This window comes from Hyperolius riggenbachi, chromosome 10 (genome assembly GCF_040937935.1).
Source record: "Hyperolius riggenbachi isolate aHypRig1 chromosome 10, aHypRig1.pri, whole genome shotgun sequence".
Taxonomy (NCBI): Eukaryota; Metazoa; Chordata; class Amphibia; order Anura; family Hyperoliidae; genus Hyperolius; species Hyperolius riggenbachi.
In genome coordinates this window covers 235,553,506-235,575,804 of record NC_090655.1, presented here as the reverse complement: position 1 = coordinate 235,575,804, position 22,299 = coordinate 235,553,506, and the positions used below count along the sequence as shown (strand labels likewise).

Genomic DNA, 22,299 nt, shown 5'->3' with positions numbered 1-22,299 from the left:
CCAACTGAAAAAAATGAGATTTACTCACCTGGGGCTTCCCTCAGCCCCCAGCAGCCGATCGGTGCCCTCGCAGCTCCGCTCCAATGTCCCAGGACCCGCCGGCGGCGACTTCCGGTTTCACCGTCACCGGCCGACAGGCATGGGAACGCGAGTGATTGTTCGCGTTCCCAGCCTGTATATCGCCCCCTATGCTGCTATTGCAGCCTCCTGGCCGCAATAGCAGCATAGGGGGCGATATACAGGCTGGGAACGCGAACAATCACTCGCGTTCCCATGCCTGTCGGCCGGTGACGGCCAAACCGGAAGTGCTCGCCGGCGGGTCCTGGGACATCGGAGCGGAGCTGCGAGGGCACCGATCGGCTGCTGGGGGCTGAGGGAAGCCCCAGGTGAGTAAATCTCATTTTTTTCAGTTGGCTTAAGGATCACTTTAAGGGCAGAAATCACATTGAATGCTAAATTGCAGGCCTAAAGTGCTTTAAAACATCTTGCATGTGTATACATCAATCAGGGAGTGTAATTAGAGTTCTGCTTCACACTGACACACCAAACTCACTGTGTAACGCACCGCGAACAGCTGTTTGTGTAGTGACGGCCGTGTTGGACTGGTGCGCACCATGGCGAGAGAGCAGGCGTCGGTTTTCAAGCCCATATGGTCGCTGGGCTGTGGTAGCTCAATGATAGAACAACAGTGACTGTCCAGCTGATCAAATTGAGTCTGTCCACAATGAAGCAACAACCTTATTATCTTCGATGCATGGCAACCAGGTCTTCTCTTATATTACATCTATACTTATTTTACATCTATACTACGTAGCCCATAGGCCTATATACAGCATACAGTTAGATAAGATGACAATACATCTCAAAAAGAGTAAAGGGTGGAAGTCATCAGCCAGAAGTCAGAAGCAGCAGAAGAAGTAGCCATTCTTCCCTTCTTACCTCTTCTTATACTAAACTCTAAAGAGTTAAATGTGACCTCGTGATATAATGACCAGCCCAGTCTTTACTGCGCATGTCCTGGAAAAGTCCCTTTTCCAAGGAACTGTCATTTTGTTCTGAAGAGGCCATTGTTTACTGTTCTTGTGAGAATGTTTTCATAACAATTGCTCATGTTTATGTTGTTCGTCGCCAGCTGGTCTGCCCTCTGTACTGGATATCTCTGATACAGCCTTGGGAGTTCCCGTATCGCACTGTTCTTCAGTGCTTCTAGAAATCCTCTTTAAAGGCATACTCTGCAAATCAAGTCTTTTAATTAACCTCAGTTAAAGTAACTGAGGCCTACGAATTCGAGCATATACTGTATATACTCGCGTATAAGCCTAATTTTTCAGTACAAAAAATGTGCTGAAAAGTTACCCCCTCAGCTTATATGCGAGTCAGTGGAGAAGAATGGATGATGGAGCAGGTTTTGTTACTGGCAGAGGACCATAAGGATTGTGCACTAGTGAACCTGCTCTTGCTAGCTGCCTCCCTGCTGTGTCCGTGCCCCTCATCCCCTGCAACCTGGTGTGCAGACTGCACTGCTCAGGACTACCTGTGTGTCCTGGCTTGTGGAGCAGAGCGTGCAAGCAGCGTGTCAGGGGTGCAATGATCCGAGTGTTCTTTCGGTGTGGCAATCACTGTCTATATATGACACCATCTAGTGACATCTTGAGACACAGCTGTACCATCCTTGGGGCCCATCTGACTAAGTGGAGGTGGGCTGACTTGTACTGGGGGAACATCTGGCTACTGTGGAGAGCTATACTGGGGAGGGGGCTTATACGTGAGTCAATCACTTTTTCTTGGTTACTGAGGGAAAAGTGGGTACCTCGACTTATACGCGGGTCGGCTTATATGCGAGTATATATGGTAATACTTAAATTCTAACAATCCCCCCTGAAAAGGCTTGATCTGCAGATCCCTTCTACTGGTTCAGACAGCATCCATGAGCCTGTTTTTGTTTCACCCCTCCATGCTCGTTTCCAAACACACTCTCTCTGCTCTAGGTGAATGTCCCTGGGAGGGAGAGCAAGACCTCTTGTCTCTCTGGGAATGCCCTTCTTCTAAGCCCTCATCCCATTCTCCGCTCAGCATTCTCGTCACAGGCGCATCCCTTACATACCTCACTTGACCATGGAAAAGTGAAACTTGTTTGTACCCAAAGCGACAGAGCAGTGCTAGGGGTCTTCTAGAAAACCACCTTTATACAATCAGCTCCATCACCATAGGTACTGCTGAAAGCTAGACACCTCACCTTGTGTATTGCTTAGCTTGGAAATATTGGCTTATGAGATTGTTTATCTGACACCAATCTCTTAACCATGTTAATTTGTTTGCGTAATTTCACACACAAACTCACCTGTGTAATGATGCCCAAGATTGTCATCCCCATCATTACGGCTAGTGGGTGTAGAAAGAAATTTTGAACTGCAGAGGCCCAGTCCGAGTGTCCCTGGAACATCGCCATAAACCTTCTCTACCAGGTAGGGCTGCACGGTTTTTCGGTTCAAAACCGAAACCGCGGTTCGTGGCAAGACGATCTGCTGATCGTCAGTACCTTCGGTTTTTCGGTCCGCTGTTTGTAACTTGCTTCTGGCCCCGCTGTGCGCGGATTGGCCAAAAGCAGTGAATATGTATAAGTGTTAATAAGCGAGGGGGGGATCCACTCGAGCGAGCGGCGGGCACATACAGCATTACTAAACACTGGCTAGCGATGGAATCACGGCAGCGGTAGGCGGAGCTGTATGCTGTGTGCCTGGCCGCTCTCTCGAATGGATCCGCCCCCCCCCCCCCCCCCCCCGCTCATTAACACTTATACATATTCACTGCTTCTGGCCAATCCGCGCACAGCGGGGCCAGAAGCAGTGATCCTCAACACTAGCAGCTTAACTAACATTAAGCTCGACTGAGATTTTCAGCTTGTGCTGCAAGGAGGGCACGTCTGAGTCAAGCGCAGATAGTACCAGTACTATCTGCGCTTGACTCAGATGTGCCCTCCTTGCAGCACAAGCTGAAAATCTCAGTCGAGCTTAATGTTGTTAGTTAAACTGCTAGTGTTGAGGATCACTGCTTCTGGCCCCGCTGTGCGCGGATTGGCCAGAAGCAGAGAATATGTATAAGTGTTAATGAGCGGGGGGGCGGATCCACTCGAGAGAGCGGCCGGGCACATACAGCATTACTAATCACTGGCTAGCGATGGAATGATGGCAGCGGTAGGCGGAGCTGTACAGAGCATACAGCTCCGCCTACCGCTGCCGTGATTCCATCGCTAGCCAGTGATTAGTAATGCTGTATGTGCCCGCCGCTCGCTCGAGTGGATCCGCCCCCCGCTCATTAACACTTATACATATTCACTGCTTCTGGCCAATCCGCGCACAGCGGGGCCAAAAGCAAGTTACAGACAGCGGACCGGGCAGTGCGGACGGGCATTCCGGACCGTGAACAAACACAACCCCCCCCTCCTGCTGCCCCAAAGTGCAAAAAGCAGGATTTGAAAAAAATCGGGGGAAAATCGAAATTGCGATTTCTGAGAGAAAAATCGCAATTTCGATTTTACCCTAAAATCGTGCAGCCCTACCACCAGGTCAGACTGGAACTCACCTGATTATATTTGTGTTCAACCTCTTTAAGATCCCTTGATCATGGTGAAATATCACCTCTAGTTTAGTGTTCTGTTTGTTTAAGCATTGTAACAAAGTGTGGTCTTGTGTTAAAACCTGTACCCATTTTTCCCATGGCGTTTTATCTCTCAGGATAGGCACTTCCTGTGGAGCTTTGAGCTTTAGAGTTCTCTTAACAATTTAAGGAATAACGTAGTCAAACCTTGCTGACTTGATCCATATGGGATCTCCGCTCACACAATAAGTTCCCCTTGGAAGATCAACCTTGTCGGAACAATTATGAAAATGTACCGTGAATGTGTCAGTAGACATCATGTTTTAAAAAAAAAAAAACTTTTCCTTCAGCCACCGGAGATATTGGTTTGGCTTCGGGATGGATCTTTTGAATGGCAGCTGCGCATTCTGTGTTATTGAGCCAGCATGCTTCCTCACTAAATCTGACTTGCCCCGGCAAACACAGGTAATTTTCTGAGAATTGCCAGCATAACGACAAATCTACTTCAGTGTTCTCCCCAGGATCTTTTAGCCGGGTTCTCCACCCGGCTAGTTTTGGTGACCACCCGGCTGTCATCGGCTCACTTCCTCCTATGCTGTAAGCAGAGTTGCTTACAAAAGCACTGGCCCTGCATTCTCTCATCTCACCCCACCCGGCTACTATTTCATGCCACCCGACTATGATTTCATGCCACCCGGCTGGAAAAAAATTCTGGGGAGAACACTGTACTTGTTTCACCTCCCCGTCTAGCACCAAAAAATGTTGACCTCTCAGGTCATGGTGTAAGACATGTGTTGAGGAAACAGGTGTACCCAGGGATACTACTGGAAAAACTACCTGTGTTTTTCCATTGGTAGGAACTAAGGAAGTAGCGGTGCATAAAGAATTGTCGCACCCTTTCCACCTGTTTACCCAGACATCTCGGTGCATCCATGCAAAAGATCCTTCCCCACGAAAATCGATAAATCTCTCCTTGTCAAGTTTCAGTTGTAAAGGAGTTTTACCTTCTGATAAGGCTTGAGCCATTATCTTAAAATCTGCTGTTAAAGTGAACCAAGCACCTTTTTAGCACTCAGGACATTTCTATAGCAAAAATGCATGCCAACAATCTGTTTTATTATTAAAATAAACTTTTATTTTACCTTGTATTTTACAATCAAAGGAGTTTTAATAGCCTGTTTCAGCAGCCTGACCGTCCACAGAAATCTCAGGAAGCTAATTGTTTTATTGAGCTAATTACCCAGAAGAAAACAATCTCTTTTCAACAACAAAGGGGGTGGGTAATTAGGACTGTTTGAAACACACAATGTTTTTAAAGAAACAGTCCTAATTACCCACCCCCTTTGTTGTTGAAAAGAGATTGTTCTCTTCTGGGTAATTAGTTAAATAAAACAATTAGCTTCCTGAGATTTCTGTGGACGGTCAGGCTGCTGAAACAGGCTATTAAAACTCCTTTGATTGTAAAATACAAGGTAAAATAAAAGTTTATTTTAATAATGAAACAGATTGTTGGCATGCATTTTTCATGTGCTATAGAAATGTCCTGAGTGCTAAAAAGGTGCTCGGTTCACTTTAACTTGGTCTGCATAGACAAGCATGCTGTTTTCCATGCAGTACCCCTAGCATGTGCAATCATCTTCTGAAGAATTATTTGAATGTGCCTTTGAGTGGCTGCGGAAGAAGTGTTCTGTGTTAAATAGCCAAGCACGTCATGACAATCTTGGGAGTTAATGGGACGTGCCTTCTTCTGAGCAGTGTACTTTGGGCCAGGGCCGCACGAAATCACATCAACACGACCTTGCACAGACCTGCTGGGTTGCCTTTCTCTGGGTCTGCCTCTACCTCTGCCTGTTTTGTCCGTTGTGTCCTTATCTGGGGGATGAATTGAAAGGTATGCACTGACTTGACTAATACAATGTGCAGTCACACAGGTATGCACGGAGTGGTATATCACACTGCGTGCACTCACGTAGGTAGGTGGGTGCACTTAACACAACAGGTAGGTATATGCAGTAATGGGTATTACAATGTGCACCTGTCACACTCAGACAGGTAGCGGACAGGAACAGTGACACTGCATGCGCTCAGCTCACTTAGGTAGGTGGGTGCACTGTGAACAACAGGTAGGTAGGTATATGCAGTGATGGGTATTACAATGTGCACCTGTCGCACACAGACAGGTAGCGGACAGGCACAATGACACTGCGTGCGCTCAACTCACGTAGGTAGGTGGGTGCACTGTGAACAACAGGTAGGTAGGTATATGCAGTAATGAGTATTACAATGTGCACCTGTCAAACAGACAGGTAGCGGACAGGCACAGTGACACTGCATGCGCTCAGCTCACGTAGGTAGGTGGGTGCACTGTGAACAACAGGTAGGTAGGTATATGCAGTGATGGGTATTACAATGTGCACCTGTCACACACAGACAGGTAGCGGACAGGCACAGTGACACTGCATGCGCTCAGCTCACGTAGGTAGGTGGGTGCACTGTGAACAACAGGTAGGTAGGTATATGCAGTGATGGGTATTACAATGTGCACCTGTCACACACAGACAGGAAGCGGACAGGCACAGTGACACTGCGTGCGCTCAGCTCACGTAGGTGGGTGCACTGTGAACAACAGGTAGGTAGGTATATGCAGTAATGTGTATTAAGATATGCACCTGTCACACACAGACAGGTAGTGGACAGGCACAGTGACACTGCGTGCACTCAGCTCATGTAGGTAGGTGGGTGCACTGTGAACAACAGGTAGGTAGGTATATGCAGTACTGGGTACTACAATGTGCACCTGTCACACAGACAGGAAGTGGATAGGCACAGTGACACTGCGTGCGCTCAGCTCACGTAGGATAGGTGTGTGCACTGTGAACAGGTAGGTAGGTATATGCAGTGATGGGTATTACAATATGCACCTGTCACACACAGACAGGTAGCGGACAGGCACAGTGACACTGCGTGCGCTCAGCTCACATAGGTAGGGGTTTGCACTGTGAACAACAGGTAGGTAGGTATATGCAGTAATGGGTATTACAATATGCACCTGTCACACACATAGGTAGTCACTGAATGTGCTGGGCCTGGCAGTGGCACACACAGTATGAATTATCAAGGGTGTCTATGCAACACAAGTGTCAGTGGGACACACAGGAAAAAAAATATATATATCACAAGAACAAGATTAGCTCTCAAAAGAGCTGTTGTGGAGTGCTATTTTAGCAATAAGAATCAACAAGGAGCAAGCTAAGAAGCATACAAGAGCCTAACTAATATTTCCCTATGAGAGAGTCTGCAGCAGCTGTCCCTTCCCTAATTACTGCAGGCACACGAGTGAGTGTAATGGGGGGGGGGGTGGCTCCAGGAGGGAGTGTAGCCTGATTGGCTACAATGTGCCTGCTGACTGTGATGTAGAGGGTCAAAGTTGACTCTAATGGTGCATTATAGGGCGAACCAGACTTCCGGAAAAGTTTGCCTTCGCTGGCGAGCACGAACCACCAAAGTTCGCCGAGAACCGTTCGGCGGCGAATCGTTCAGGCCATCTCTATTCACAGCGCCCTGGCCGTAACCAGATTATGGTGCCCCCCCCCCCCCCATTCATCCTCATCGCATGCATGCGCACACACACGCCCATGTGCAAGATCCCCTTAAGTGTATATAAGCAGATCCCCCCCCCCCCCTTTTTAGTGTAGATAGGCATACCCCCCTTTTAGTGTATATAGGCAGATTCCCCTCCCCCCTTTAGTGTATATAGGCAGAACCCCCTTTAGTATATATAAACAGATCCCCCTTTTAGTGTTTATAGCTAGGCAGGTAAATAATATATAAGCATAGCATATATAAGCACCCCCCCCCCCCCCCCCCCCACACACACACACACACACACACACACACACACACACACACACACACACACACACACACACACACACACACACACACACACATACACACACACACTTCCCCAACCGGGAGGCAGTTGGGGAACCTTACTTTTCTGCTTGTAGCTGGGGACAGAAGATGGCCAGGAGTCAGGAGTGACAAGCAGGTCTCTCTCTGATTAGTGTGCGGCTCAAACGTCGCCTATGAGCAAGGGGCGGCGATACTGGCACACACCGCTCACACAGACTCAGCAAGAGGCAGCAGCAGGTTCCTGGAGTCTTCGCCCCATCACCCCCAGCAGCACCAGGGAGCGGAGATACCACTCACAGCAGCCACAGACGGACCTGGAGCCCACAGCCAGCAAGTAGAAATGCAGCAAGGGGCAGTTAAATGCACATCATGTGCGCTCCCCTGGAAGCCGGCGCCCCTTCCGGTCGCTCAGGTCAAAGGCCAGCTATGATTGTTAGATTGCTGTTCTGTGTATCCAGTGCACAATTAAGCTGTTGGAGACAGGTGTGCTGCTGCTAGTAGGGCACTGACTACATAATCCAATAGTGCTTGTAAGGACTGTTTTTTTTTAGTTTAGTTTTGTTTTTGTTTTTTTGTGCTGTGCCCTGCTGCCGGCCGTGTCACATTTTATACAGATAAATCCTGAATTTTTCAGGCCTCTGCTACAGCGGCTGCAACAAAACCTCATTTTTCAGGCATGGAATTGCAATTTTTTTCTGGCCTCTGGTGCTACAGTGGCTGCATAAAAAAATACAAAAAATAAAGGCATGTACATGTCAATTCCCCTTCATGATTGTTACCTTTTCGTGGTGAAGGGGCTTGGATATCTCAATGAAGCAATGAGCAATATTATTGTGTTAGCACATCCAAGACGATATGGTTGTTTGCTTCATTGTGGTCAAACTAAATTGTATCCACTGCATAAGTTTTGCAAAAATGTATTTATGTATGGTCACCTCAGGTGATCAACAAAGCCTACTAATCCAACACTGGGCCCAAACTGCAAAATCAGTCGTTTTTTGGGTCACTTCACTGTCATTTATCTACCTCAGCCTGAACATAGGGCCTGGAGAACCGCGTGCACTCCCGCAAATGTGCGCACAAGCATGGCGACCGTCACCACTACGCAAATCTTGCTGCAGAGAGGACTAACATTTACGTCCTGGAAGTGTCAACTAATAAAAACAATTATTTGCTCACCTGATGTTATCACTAAAGCTCTTTGTGGTTATTTGTGGTGTGGTAAACACGGCGGTTTGTCTGTCAGTGTGAACTGGGCTTAACCATTACACTACCTGATCGACGTGTACACGCTGGACGTTTTAAAACACTTTATTGCACAATGCACAAATGTAGGAATGTTATGTGAATTCTGCCCTACAGAGATTAAAAAGACCCTAAGCGGTAGATAAAAATGAAGTTGGTACTTACCTGGGGCTACCTCCAGCCCACCGTAGGCCGACTACGAGGTCCCCTGGCTTCTTACTGGCTCCTCACCCGCTCCCGCTGGTGGCCAGCATGAAACTCCTGTGCATGCGTTGTTTCCTACCTTGACCTGTGCATGTGCAGGACTGTCACGCTGGCCACCGTGATGACGAGTAGCGGCCACCGTGATGACGCGGAGCTTCACCGCTCAGGAAGTGTTGGGCCAACACTCGGCCCGGGTGTCGCCGGTAATGAAGTCTTCAGCGGGACCGGGTGAGGAGCCAAGAGGAAGCCGGGGAACTCGCAGCCTACGGTGGGCTGGAGGTAGCCCCAGGTAAGTACAGATTTTATTTTTATATATAACGTTCAGAGTTCCTTTAAAACACGACTCTGCGTAAACTATGTAATTTTCCGGGGAACTTTTGCCATGTATCCACCTCTGCCATGCCACTGTCCAGGTGTTAGGGTCCTTTAAACAACTTATACATCAGTTATGTGAAATAGTCACTAGAGGTGTTAGAATTTGCCTGCCCATTGAAGTGGCAGGTTTCACCACGTTTGCCGGTTAGCAAATGAATGCAGAAATGTTCACGGTTCATTCATGAATCGATTTTCAGAAAGTTCGTCGTACAACAGCTTCCCTTCCCTATTATACTATTCATAAACCCTTTAGACTGTAAGTAGGCCAATTGGCAAGTGCTCTCTTCCACTTTTGTCTCACAACACTGTGTAATGTGCCTGCATATCTCCCAACATTATGTAAAAATCGGTAGTTGATTTGTTCACTGCATCAGCTGTAATCCACCTTTGTATTGTACTGTTAACTGTAACTGTATTGCTTATATTCCATTGTTATACCTTGTATTTGTAAGAATTGAAGTATTATATGATTGAATTCGTAGGCCTCAGTTACTTTAACTGAATTTAGTTAAAAGACTTGATTTGCAGAGTCTCTCTTGATTTGCAGGGATTTGATTTGCAGGGATACTTAAGTCAAAAATAAAAAGATGATTTTTACTCACCTGGGGCATCCCTCAGCCCCCTGAAGCTGTATGGTGCTCTCACAGCCTCGCTCCGATCCTCCTGTTCCTTGCCGGCGGCTACTTCCGGGTTCGGCGACAGCCGCCGACAGACTGGGAACGCGGCATAGAGGGTGATATAGCGGCTGGGAACGCGGAGAATCACTCGCGTTCCCAGCCTGTCGGCGGCTGTCGCCGAACCCGGAAGTAGCCACCGGCGGGGACAGGAGGATCGGAGCGAGGCTGTGAGGGCACCATACAGCTTCAGGGGGCTGAGGGATGCCCCAGGTGAGTAAAAATCATTTTTTATTTTTGACTTAAGTCTCCCTTTAAGCAGCATTTCTAGAAACACTTGAACATGGTTTTGTGTCTTACACAACACCAGCCAAGGTTAAAGAGTTTATCCAGTGCAGAGGCCAGACTAGCTGGCGACAAACAACATAAATTTGAGCCACTGTTATGAAAATATTCTCACAAGAACATTAAACAAATGACCTCTTCAGAACAAGATGACAGTTCTTAGAACTAGGTGATAGTTCGGGCAAGCACAGTATAGACCGTGCCTGTCATTATATCATGAGGTTTTATCAGCCAATCGCAGGCGATGAGTTCCTGCTCAGATGATATCACATTTAACTCTTTAGTGCTCGGTACTAAAACAGCTGAGGGGCTTTAGTTGTTTGGAGAAAAGGGTACTGATCCTTTTGCACTTCCCTCTGATTGGCCCGACTGGACCGAACCGGGAAGGAGGAAAAGATCACTGGTGCCAGGTGGAAATAAATTTCATGGCACAATGTTGGTGAAAGGTATGAAGGGTCAAGTGTGCTGGTACGTTGCAGTACAATGGGTACATGCAAAAGGTGGAGTGTGTTGTTCAGGATTACCTTGTCTTGGTTCTCTGGAGTGAGATGGTTCTAGAGTGGAGAGGAACGAGCAGTAAGCGTCACTTCTCCAGGAGAGAAGCAGTGAACAATGTCACACTCTGGAGCAACCAACAGAGGGTGTCTCTGAGACAACTATACACACGTAAAGGCTGGAAAGCAGAAGGGTTTGGTTTATCGAAATGAGAAGTAAGAATCGTGATCCAGACACATTTTCAGGTGAGAAAGAGGGTGGGGGGAGCGATCCCGAGGAAGGGAGTGTCAACTCAGGTAACATCATCCTCACTACACGGGTCACAATATGAGACAATATTACACAGTCCACATTTAGCCACTTACCCACATGCTAGATGGGTAAGTGAGGAGGTACTCTTAATTGAAACATTGCAGAGAGTATATTCTTCCGCATTTACGCATTTTGCCTCAGGACATAAGGGGGGGGGGGCAAAGGTCCAATCAGGACAGTTGGGAACATCTTTTGTCATTGAGATGCTACTCAATTTCCCAGAAGAACGAATACCTACAGTATTCTTCTGGGGAGGGCCACAAGGGTCAGCATGGGACTTGAGTTTAATGGATCAGGGGACTTTTTGGAGTAGAGAGGTAGAATCCTGGGATACATCAGGTAGCACCCCGGGGACTCTCTGTGATGGGACTAAAAAGAGGGAGTTTAAAAATAGCGCAGGAGGATGAAGGAGCATGGACATACAGTTTTTGCATCCCACAGTTCCTAGAGTTTAAAGGTCCAAATAGATCTTGCATAGTATTTTTGCATTGCACAGTATAACTTATTGTGATATTACTGTTTCACTATAGATTGTTTTGGAATTGGTTTAGTGATATGTTCACAATAGATTGTTTATATTTAGACAGCACGCAGCACTTTTTTGTTCACAGGCAAGGATTTTTTATGGAAGATTTACGAATGATAAGTTATGTAGGTAGTTTATTGGTGGTACGATAGTGAAGGGATTTGTGCAATATACTATTTTTCGTGCACTAGTCACTTATACAAATGATTTGTCACTGCTCTGATCCTAGCTCCTGGAGAGATTTCCGATTATAATCGGTTTAAGAGGGTGGTTTTATACTTTTTAATTCTTGATGTTTCTGGATAAGTCCTTAATAAACGTTTTCTTTTTTTTCACATCATAAATTGAATGAATTGTATTGTGTTTACATATTGTCTCTAAGAGAAGACATCTTTTCTATAGATTTGCTAATGGCTCTAGCCTTATCAGAAGGTAAAACTCCTTTACAACTGAGACTTGACAAGGAGAGATTTATCGATTTTCGTGGGGAAGGATCTTTTGCATGGATGCACGGAGATGTCTGGGTAAACAGGGGGAAAGGGTGCGACAATTCTTTATGCACCGCTACTTCCTTAGTTCCTACCGATGGAAAAACACAGGTAGTTTTTCCAGTAGTATCACTGGGGACACCTGTTTCCTCAACACACGTCTTACACCGTGACCTGAGAGGTCAACATTTTTTGGCGCTAGATGGGGAGGTGAAACAAGTAGATGTGTCGTTATGCTGGCAATACTCAGAGAAGTAACTGTGTTTGGCAAGTCAGATTTAGTGAGGAAGCATGCTGGCTCAGTAACACAGAATGCGCAGCTGCCATTCAAAAGATCCATCCCGAAGCCAAACCAATATCTCCGGTGGCTGAAGGAAAAGTTTGTTTTTTAAACATGATGTCTACTGACACATTCACGGTACATTTTCATAATTGTTCCGACAAGGTTAATCTTCCAAGGGGAACTTATTGTGTGAGCGGAGATCCCATATGGATCAAGTCAGCAAGGTTTGACTACGTTATTCCTCAAATTGTTAAGAGAACTCTAAAGTTCAAAGCTCCACATGAAGTGCCCATCCTGAAAGATAAAACGCCATGGGATAAATGGACACAAGACCACACTTTGGTACAACGGTTAAACAAACAGAACACTAAACTAGAGGTGATATTTCACCATGATCAAGGGGATCTTAAAGAGGTTGAACACAAATTCAATCAGGTGAGTTCCAGACTGACCTGGTAGAGAAGGTTTCTGGCGATGTTCCAGGGACACTCAGACTGGGCCTCTGCAGTTCAAAATTTCTTTCTACACTCACTAGTCGTAATGATGAGGATGACAATCTTGGGCATCATTACACAGGTGAGTTTGTGTGTGAAACTACGCAAACAAATTAACATGGTTAAGAGATTGGTGTCAGATAAACAATCTCATAAGCCAATATTTCCAAGCTAAGCGACATACAAGGTTAGGTGTATAGCTTTCAGCAGTACCTATGAGGGAGCTGATTGTTTGTTTAAAGGCGTTCTTTTAGAAGACACCTGGTACTGCTCCGTTGCTTAACAGACAAACAAGTTTCACTTTTCCATGATCATGCAAGTTTGTAAGGGATACGCAAGTGACGCAAATGCTAACAATGTGGTATATAGGGACCTAGAAGTAGGGCATCCCCAGATAGCCTGGTTACAGGAAGGCCAAGAGGTCTTGCCCTCTCTCCCAGGGATAACCACCTAGAGCAGAGAAAGTGTGTGAGCATGAGCAACGAATAGTGAAACATAAAGAAAAGAAAACGGTGCTGTCTGAACCAGTAGAAGGGATCTGCAGATCAAGCCTTTTCAGGGGGGACTGTAAGAATTTAAGTGTTATATGATTGAATTCGCAGGCCTCAGTTACTTTAACTGAGTTTAGTTAAAAGACTTGATTTGCAGAGTCTCCCTTTAAGCAGCATTTCTAGAAACACTGGAACATGGTTTTGTGTCTTTGAGTTTATCCAGTGAAGAGGCCAGACTAGCTGGCGACGAACAACATAAATATGAGCCACTGTTATGAAAACAAAGCAATGAGCTATATTATTGTGTTAGCACATCCAAGACAATAAGCTTGTTTGCTTCATTGTGATCAAACAAAATTTTATGCACTGCATAAGTTTTGCAAAAATGTATTTATGTATGGTCACCTCAGGTGATCAATAAAGCCTACTAATCCAACGCTGGGCCCAAACTGCAAAATCAGTAGTTTTTTTTGGTCACTTCAATGTCATTTAACTACCTCAGCCTGAACATAGGGCCTGGAAAACCGCGTGCACTCCCGTAAACGTGCGCACAAGCACGGCGACCATCACCACTACGCAAATATTGCTGCAGAGAGGACTAACATTTACGTCCTGGAAGTGTCAACTAATAAAAACAATTATTCGCTCACCTGATGTTATCACTAAAGCTCTTTGTGGTTATTTGTGGTGTGATAAGCACGGCGTTTTGTCTGTCAGTGTGAACTGGGCTTAACCATTACACTACCTGATCGACGTGTACAGGCTGGACGTTTTAAAGCACTTTATTGCACAATGCACAAATGTAGGAATGTTATGTGATTTCTGCCCTACAGAGATTAAAAAGACCCTAAGCGGTAGATAAAAATGAAATCGGTACTTACCTGGGGCTACCTCCAGCCCACCGTAGGCCGACTGCGAGTTCCCCCGGCTTCTTCCTGGCTCCTCACCCAGTCCTGCTGGCGACTTCATTACCGGCGACACCCAGGCAGAGTGTCGGCCCAACACTTCCTGAACGGTGACGCTATGCGTCATCACGGTGGCCGGCATGAAACTCCTGTGCATGCATGGTTTCCTACCTTGACCTCAGGAAGTGTTGGGCCAACACTTGGCCCGGGTGTCGCCGGTAATGAAGTCTCCAGCAGGACCGGGTGAGGAGCCAAGATGACGCCGGGGAACTCATAGCCTACGGTAGGCTGGAGGTAGCCCCAGGTAAGTACCGATTTTATTTTTATATATAACGTTCAGGGTCCCTTTCAAACACGACTCTGCGTAAACTATGTAATTTTTGGTGGAACTTTTGCCATGTATCCACCTCTGCCATGCCACTGTCCAGGTGTTAGGGCCCTTTAAACAACCGATTTTCAGAAAGTTAATCTTACAACAGCTTCCCTTCCCTATTATACTATTCATAAACCCTTTAGACTGTAAGTAGGCCAATTGGCAAGTGCTCTCTTCCACTTTTGTCTCACAATGCTGTGTAATGTGTTTGCATATCTCCCAACATTATGTAAAAATCTGTAGTTGATTTGTTCACTGCATCGGCTGTAATCCACCTTTGTATTGTACTGTTAACTGTAACTGTATTGCTTATATTACATTGTTATACCTTGTATTGTGTTGTACAGCACCACAGAAGATGCTAGCGCTATATAAATCAATAATAATAGATGTATCTCATATGTCTGATTGCTATCCACTGCGCAAGTTAATCTCTTCAAACCTTTTCTTGTTTAAAAAAGAAAAAAAAACACAGTTAAACACAAGGTGTGCTGGACAGGGGCAGTTTTATTTGGACAGGAACATATCAGATGAGATTACAAGTCCCAGCAGCCCATTGGCTGTCAGATTAACAGAGTGGCTATTTGGCCTCTAAAATGGAAGCGTGGCCATGCACACCTGTCTATGAGGACGTCAGCATGTGCATAGCCATGGGGATGCTGTGCCAGCCCAGGGACAGCCATACTGGGTAAGAGTTTACCAAACATATGGACACACCTCCTAACTTTTTGAGTTAAGAAAGAGGGAAAGACACACCCCTTCCAAACCTCTAACCATGCCCCCACCACACCCCTATGCATCTCACAAAGAATACAGAATCAAAAGATCTAGTTTTATTATTCAAACCATACTGGTCTTCTATTCTCATTAGTTTTTCTTAATTTTAATATATGGGGAAAAAAAGAAATATATCAATTGAATTAATGGGAATAAAATTTACAGTCAGTTAAACATATTTTCGGTAGAAAAATACATATATTAACACAGATCTGTAGATCAGTCTTGAAAGAGGAGTAAATAAGGAAGAAAGAAGGACAGAGGGATTTGGTTCCCAAAGAGGGAGTTGGGAGCTGTGCATCTTGCAGCTATGTATTGATTGAGGCATATCTATGTGCTTTGACTCCAAGGGCAAAAGTGTTTTACAAATCTTATTTTATTGTATTGTACGATGTATCAATGAAGTATGGGTGTAGTTCCTAGTTTCTCCACAAGATGGCAGTTCTTGCTGTGCTGAATGAAACGTACATATGCTAAGTGGTGGAACCATAGGCAGGAAGTGGTGTGGGACACAGACAGGAACTTGGGGATTTTTAGCGAAGGTGGAAGAAAATGGAGAGGAGACGTTGCTGAAACTGACAGCAGAAGAGGTAAAAGATATTAGCTTGTATATAATCAGTTAGGATGTTGTAAGTGGTTAGCAGTGTTGCCTTGTGGTGCTGGGGTCACAGGATCAGATCAACAGCCTGGCTGTTATCAGTATAGCAAGCAGGTGCTCGTTGGTCACAGCACAGTCAATACAGATTATAGCAGGCTAAAGCCCGGTACACTTGTAGAATTTTGATTGGCAAATGTTACCACTTCCATGTAGTATGAGTGCTTACCTACCTACACAATCTGTTCATAGTGTATTCAAAGTCAGTAGGCCCTTATGCTGTTCAAGCCTGAAAAGTCTCCAGCAGTTTATATAGTGTGTATATATACACACTATTCAATGATGTCTGCACCTACTTAGAGGAACTTTGACCCAGGATTTAACTTCATCCCTATCAGTAGCCAATACCCCCTTTCCCACAAGAAACCTCTGTGCATAGAACTCTAAGTAAACAAACATTCCACAGAGATCACCAGGCTTAACCACTTCACCACTGAGGGGTTTTACCCCTTGAGCACCAGAGCAATTTTCACCTTTCAGCGCTCCTTCCATTCATTCGTCTATAACTTTATCATTACTTATCACAATGAAATAAACTATATCTTGTTTTTTCCGCCACCAATTAGGCTTTCTTTAGGTGGGACATTATGTCAAGAATTATTTTATTCTAAATATGTTTTAATGGGAAAATAGGAAAAATGTGGGAAAAAATTCATTATTTTTCAATTCTCGGCCATTATAGTTTTTAAATAATGCATGCTACTGTAATTTAAACCCATGAAATTTATTTGCCCATTTGTCCCGATTATAAAACCATTTAAATTGTGACCCTATCACAATGTTTGGCGCCAATATTTTATTTGGAAATAAAGGTGCTTTTTTTTCAGTTTTGCGTCCATCCCTAATTACAAGCCCATAGTTTATAAAGTAACAGTGTTGTACCCTCCTGACATAAATATTTAAAAAGTTCAGTCCCTAAGGTAACTATTTATGTACTTTTTTAATTGTAATTTTTTGTATTTTTTTTAACACCCCCCCCCCCCCCCCAAAAAAAAAAAAAAATTGGGGAGTGTGGGAGGTAATGAGTTATTTTTTTGTGTAAAACTAATATATTTGTATGTGAAAAATGCTTTAGGGTGTAGTTTTACTATTTGACCACAAGATGGCCACAGTAACATTTTGTTAATGCGACCTGCAAGCGTCCGGAGGGACGCTTGCAGGAAGTGCTATGAAGCTGGGAAAGTTTGTTTTTTTTTCACAATGATCGCGCTGCTTCTCATAGAAGCAGTGTATCATTGCGGGGCTTAGATCAACGAACAGGAATGGTTTTTCCATTCATTGATCTCCGGGCGGCGTGCATGCGAGCAGGATTGCGCGCATAAGCGAGCGGAAGCGCGGCCAGCGGCAGGAGCGCGGGAAGTACGGATTTCTCCGTCCCTGGTGGTAAAAGGATGGAAAAAGGGACGGAGAAATTCGTAAGGCTGGGGGTAAAGTGGTTAAAGATGTCACCACCAGTGATACATTTCAGATTGTAAATCAGGGAAAGGAAAGATTTCACAATGGGCAAACACTGACTAATCTATAAATGAGTATTCTGAAAAAATACTTTGATTCTGTTGAATTGTGTGCTCGGTTTTTGCCATTGATGCTCCTTCCCAGTATTGTTTCTCAATGTGCGTTTCTCTGCACTGCAGGAGGAGAAACATCTAGAAAGACCGAAGGATCAGGAGAAGAACATTGTGATGGAAGATCAGAAGATCCCAACTCATCCTCAGGTAGAAGCTCCATGCATAATCTGTGGTGTTTAAGCTACCTATTATCCATACATTGGCTTCCTTGTTACTACTGATATCTATTCCTTATGCTTTCAGGTGAAAAACTTCACTGATTTTAATATTATTATTGTTAAACAAGAGATAAAAGATGAAGAGGAAGAAGTTGAGATAGAAAAGTGGAAGAAGTTAGATGGCAGCAACAAAGTCCTGAGGGAGAAACAACCACCCCTGAAATTACCTGGTAACTTTCATTTATTATAAAGGAGAGCAGTAATAGGTCCACCTAAATTCCCCATCAAATGATAATCACATAGAGGCAATGTATTTAGTCAGTGTGTGTTTCCTACAGATGGATCCAATAACAGAAACCCACCAGAGGAACCTTCTGGTTCGGTTTCTATCAAGGTCTGTCCACAGGAAGAAGTCCACATCCCCCACCATTATCAGGTAGGTAGAACTGAGGAACTAGAACTTACATCTTACATAAGGCTTTAAACTCCATGAGATAATATTCTTCTGTGTAGACTTCATTATTGTGTTATCATAATTTCATGACTGTAGGGTGAAGAACTAACAATTATGAAAGGTGCTGTGAAAAAAGAAGACGGAATGCCTGTGAGGAATGAGCATCGGTCTGTGGAGGAGGAGGATATTATAGCAGTAACAATTAAAGAGGAAGAGGAAGAACCTTATCTGAGAGGGAGTGAAGATGAGGATATGATGAGGACAAGTGATGAGGAATTTCATCCAGATATTAACACAGGCAAGTAACAGACAGGCTCAGAATCTTTTCTTATTTCCATTCCATGTCTTCAGCTACTAGTTACACATATCAATGGAGATTGACCAAAGTTTCACACCATTGAATAAAAGCAATTGGCCTGTAAGACCTAGAACTAAGGAATGCATGTGCCTTTATTTCTTGATAAGTTTTAAGCTTTACAGGAAGGGGTACTGTACAACATATGAAAAGGTCCACCTCCCTTCCTCAATATTATAAGTAACACCATGACCCCAACATAAGTATTGCCCTAAAGGTACCATGTACTGTGTGTTAAAACAAAATTGTACACCATGTGAAAGGCTCATCTCAATTCCTCAGTATAATATCATAGCACCAACAAATGAGAAGGAGGTACTGTATACCATATGAAAGGCCCATCTCCATTCCTTAGTATAATATCATAGCACCAACAAATGAGGAGGAGATACTGTACACCATATGAGAGGCCCGCCTTCTTTCCTCAGTGTAACATCATAGTACAACAAATGAGGAGGAGATACTGTACACCATATGAAAGGCCCGTCTCCATTCCTCCGTATAACATCATAGTACCAACAAATGAGGAGGAGATGCTGTACACCATATGAAAGGCCCATCTCCATTCCTCAGTATAACATCATAGTACAACAAATGAGGAGGAGATGCTGTACACCATATGAAAGGTCCATCTCCATTCCTCAGTATAACTTCATAGCACCAACAAATGAGGAGGAGATACTGTACACCATATGAAAGGCCCATCTCCATTCCTCAGTATAACATCATAGCACCAACAAATGAGGAGGAGATACTATACACCATATGAAAGGCCCATCTCCATTCCTCAGTATAACATCATAGTACAAGCAAATGAGGAGGAGATACTGTACACCATATGAAATGTCCACCTCCATTCCTCAGTATAACATCATAGTACCAACAAATGAGGAGGAGATACTGTACACCATATGAAAGGCCCATCTCCATTCCTCAGTATAACATCATAGCACTAACAAATGAGGAGGATATACTGTGCACCATATGAAAGGCCCATCTCCATTACTCAGTATAACATCACTGTACCAACAAATGAGGAGGAGATACTGTACACCATGTGAAAGGCCCATCTCCATTCCTCAGTATAACATCACAATACTAATAAAAGAGGCGAGATATTTTACATACTATGATTAATCTATCTCTATAATGTGGAGAACATGAAAATAGTTTTGCCATTATTTTATATATTTTTTTTTTTATCAGGTGACCACAAGACTTTCTCACATTCACAGAGTGGGACAACACACGAGGTACCTGTTACCACCCAGGGCAGTGACACCAGTGGAAAACCATTTTCGTGTCCCGAATGTGGCAGATGTTTTTCGTTTAAGAACAGCTTTAAGAGACATTTGAAGGGTCACACTGGGGAGCAGAAATTCCCCTGTGCAGAGTGTGGACAGTGTTTTATTAGGAAAGGAGATTTTCTTGCACACCAGCAATCACACACAGATGAACGTCCCTTTCCATGTTCAGAGTGTGGGAAATGCTGTTTCAACAAAGAACACCTTTCAAAATTCCAGCAGACTTATAATGGCCAAGGGCCTTTTCTGTGTTTAGAGTGTGGGGAGTGCTGTGCTAACAAAGGAGACAAGCACAAATACAGGCTAACCCATGCTGGTGAGCGCCCCTATTCATGTTCTGAGTGTGGAAAATTTTGCGTCAGTAAAGCAGACCTCCTAAAACATCGAAGAATCCACACTGGGGAGCGGCCATTTTCATGTTCAGAGTGTGGGAAAGGCTTCACTGAGAAAGGACACCTGCTTAGACACCAGCAATCCCACTCTGGGGAGCGTCCATATCCATGTCCGCAGTGTGGGAAGTGTTTCCCTAGAAAAGAAAACCTTCTTGCGCACCAGAGATCGCACACTGGCGAGCGGCCTTTTCCTTGTGCGGAGTGTGGGAAGTGTTTTTTGCGCAGGGAAAACCTTTTCATCCACAAGAGGAGTCATACCGGTGTGCGTCCCTTTTCATGCTCAGAGTGTGGGAAATCTTTCTTGCTGAAAGCACACCTTGTTACGCACCAGAACAGGCATATGCGTGAGCAGCCTTTCTCATGCTCAGAGTGTGGGAAATCTTTTGCATTCAAAGCAGGTCTAAAGGCACACAAGAAGACTCACCGATGCTGATAGTGATGACCAACGTTTGGTGGCCTTTAATGGATGCATAAGACAGGGCTGGACAAATTCCCAGGTAGACAAGGCTTTTTGAAATTGATTGCTAGTCCTAATCCTATGAGATTTTTTTTCACCTGAATTCTGTATTGGTTTTATAACAAATGGAAGGGGACACCCCCTCCACCCAAAAAATAAAATAAAAAACAAATGCTTTTGTGCAAAATTAGTCTAAATTGTAGAATAAAACAATCTCTGACCTCAATGAGGAAATAAGGTATAAAAGACAGTTTTTATTGGACACTAAGGCCTCTTTCACAGTAGGACGTTGCATTTCGATGCAACGTTAAAATCGCAATGCAAATTACAATGCTTCGCCCAAAAAAAGTCGTACCGCAACTTAATGCCCTGTTATAGTACAGTAGAGCATACAGGCAATGAAAAGTATGCTTCTAAGTCATTACTGAGCATGTGCAAATAGTCTAACGCAGCTAATATCGTGTATAGCGCACAGCATGCAGCACTTTCACTTAACGTACAGCGTTAGTCACCAACGCAACGTGTGCACTGTAAATGGGGCATTGAGTCTTCATTGCAGTGAGTTATTCTGCGTTAAATGTTGTTTTAACGTGCAACTTTAATGTCGCACTGTGAAAGAGGCCTTAAAGTGGAATGAAACCCAGTATTTCTTATTTGCTCTAAAAGATTATTTACAGCATATAATATACTAACATAATTTTTTTTTCTTTAGTAAAACAGCATTCAAACGGTTAAATCACAGGACTGACTTTTTCTCCTGCAGGGGCAGCTGCATCTGAACTGGTGATAACCTTATCTTGTGTTACATTCTTCACTTGATTCAATTAACCACTTGAGGACCCACCCTTTACCCCCCCTTAAGGACCAGCGCTGTTTGATGGGATCTGTGCTGGGTGGGCTCTGCAGCCCCCAGCACAGATCAGCGGGCACGCAGAGCGATCAGATCGCCCCCCTTTTTTCCCCCCTATGGGGATGATGTGCAGGGGGGGTCTGATCGCTCCTGCTGGTGACATGTTGCGGGAGGGGGCACCTCAAAGCCCCCCTCCGCGGCGACATTCCCTCCCCCTCCCTCTCCTACCTGTCCCCCCAGTGATCCGGGCTGCACAGGACGCTATCCGTCCTGTGCAGCCAGTGACAGGACGTCCTCTGTCACATGGCGGCGATCCCCGGCCGCTGATTGGCCGGGGATCGCCGATCTGCCTTACGGCGCTGCTGCGCAGCAGCGCCGTACAATGTGAACAAAGCGGATTATTTCCGCTTGTGTTTACATTTAGCCTGCGAGCCGCCATCGGCGGCCCGCAGGCTATTCACGGAGCCCCCCGCCGTGAATTGACAGGAAGCAGCCGCTCGCGCGAGCGGCTGCTTCCTGATTAATCAGCCTGCAGCTGGCGACGCAGTACTGCGTCGCTGGTCCTGCAGCTGCCACTTTGCCGACGCACAGTATAAGCGTGCGGTCGGCAAGTGGTTAAGGACTGACATATAAAACACACTTAAGGACCAGAGCAATTTTTCTGGTT

The 22,299-nt window shown here is 44.9% G+C and overlaps 1 protein-coding gene across 1 annotated transcript in view; it reads left to right on the top strand.

The window, feature by feature from the left end:
* The window catches only part of LOC137536444 (gastrula zinc finger protein XlCGF57.1-like), a 29,537-nt gene extending 8,583 nt beyond the window's left edge, over positions 1-20,954 (top strand). Inside the window, exons 2-6 of the mRNA XM_068258646.1 lie at positions 17,729-17,809; positions 17,906-18,050; positions 18,159-18,256; positions 18,371-18,572; positions 19,836-20,954. Coding sequence (XP_068114747.1) covers positions 17,777-17,809; positions 17,906-18,050; positions 18,159-18,256; positions 18,371-18,572; positions 19,836-20,758 — 1,401 coding nt within the window. The 5' untranslated portion in view covers positions 17,729-17,776 and the 3' untranslated portion in view covers positions 20,759-20,954. The remainder of the gene's footprint in view (positions 1-17,728; positions 17,810-17,905; positions 18,051-18,158; positions 18,257-18,370; positions 18,573-19,835) is intronic.
* The last annotated feature ends 1,345 nt before the right edge of the window (positions 20,955-22,299 follow it).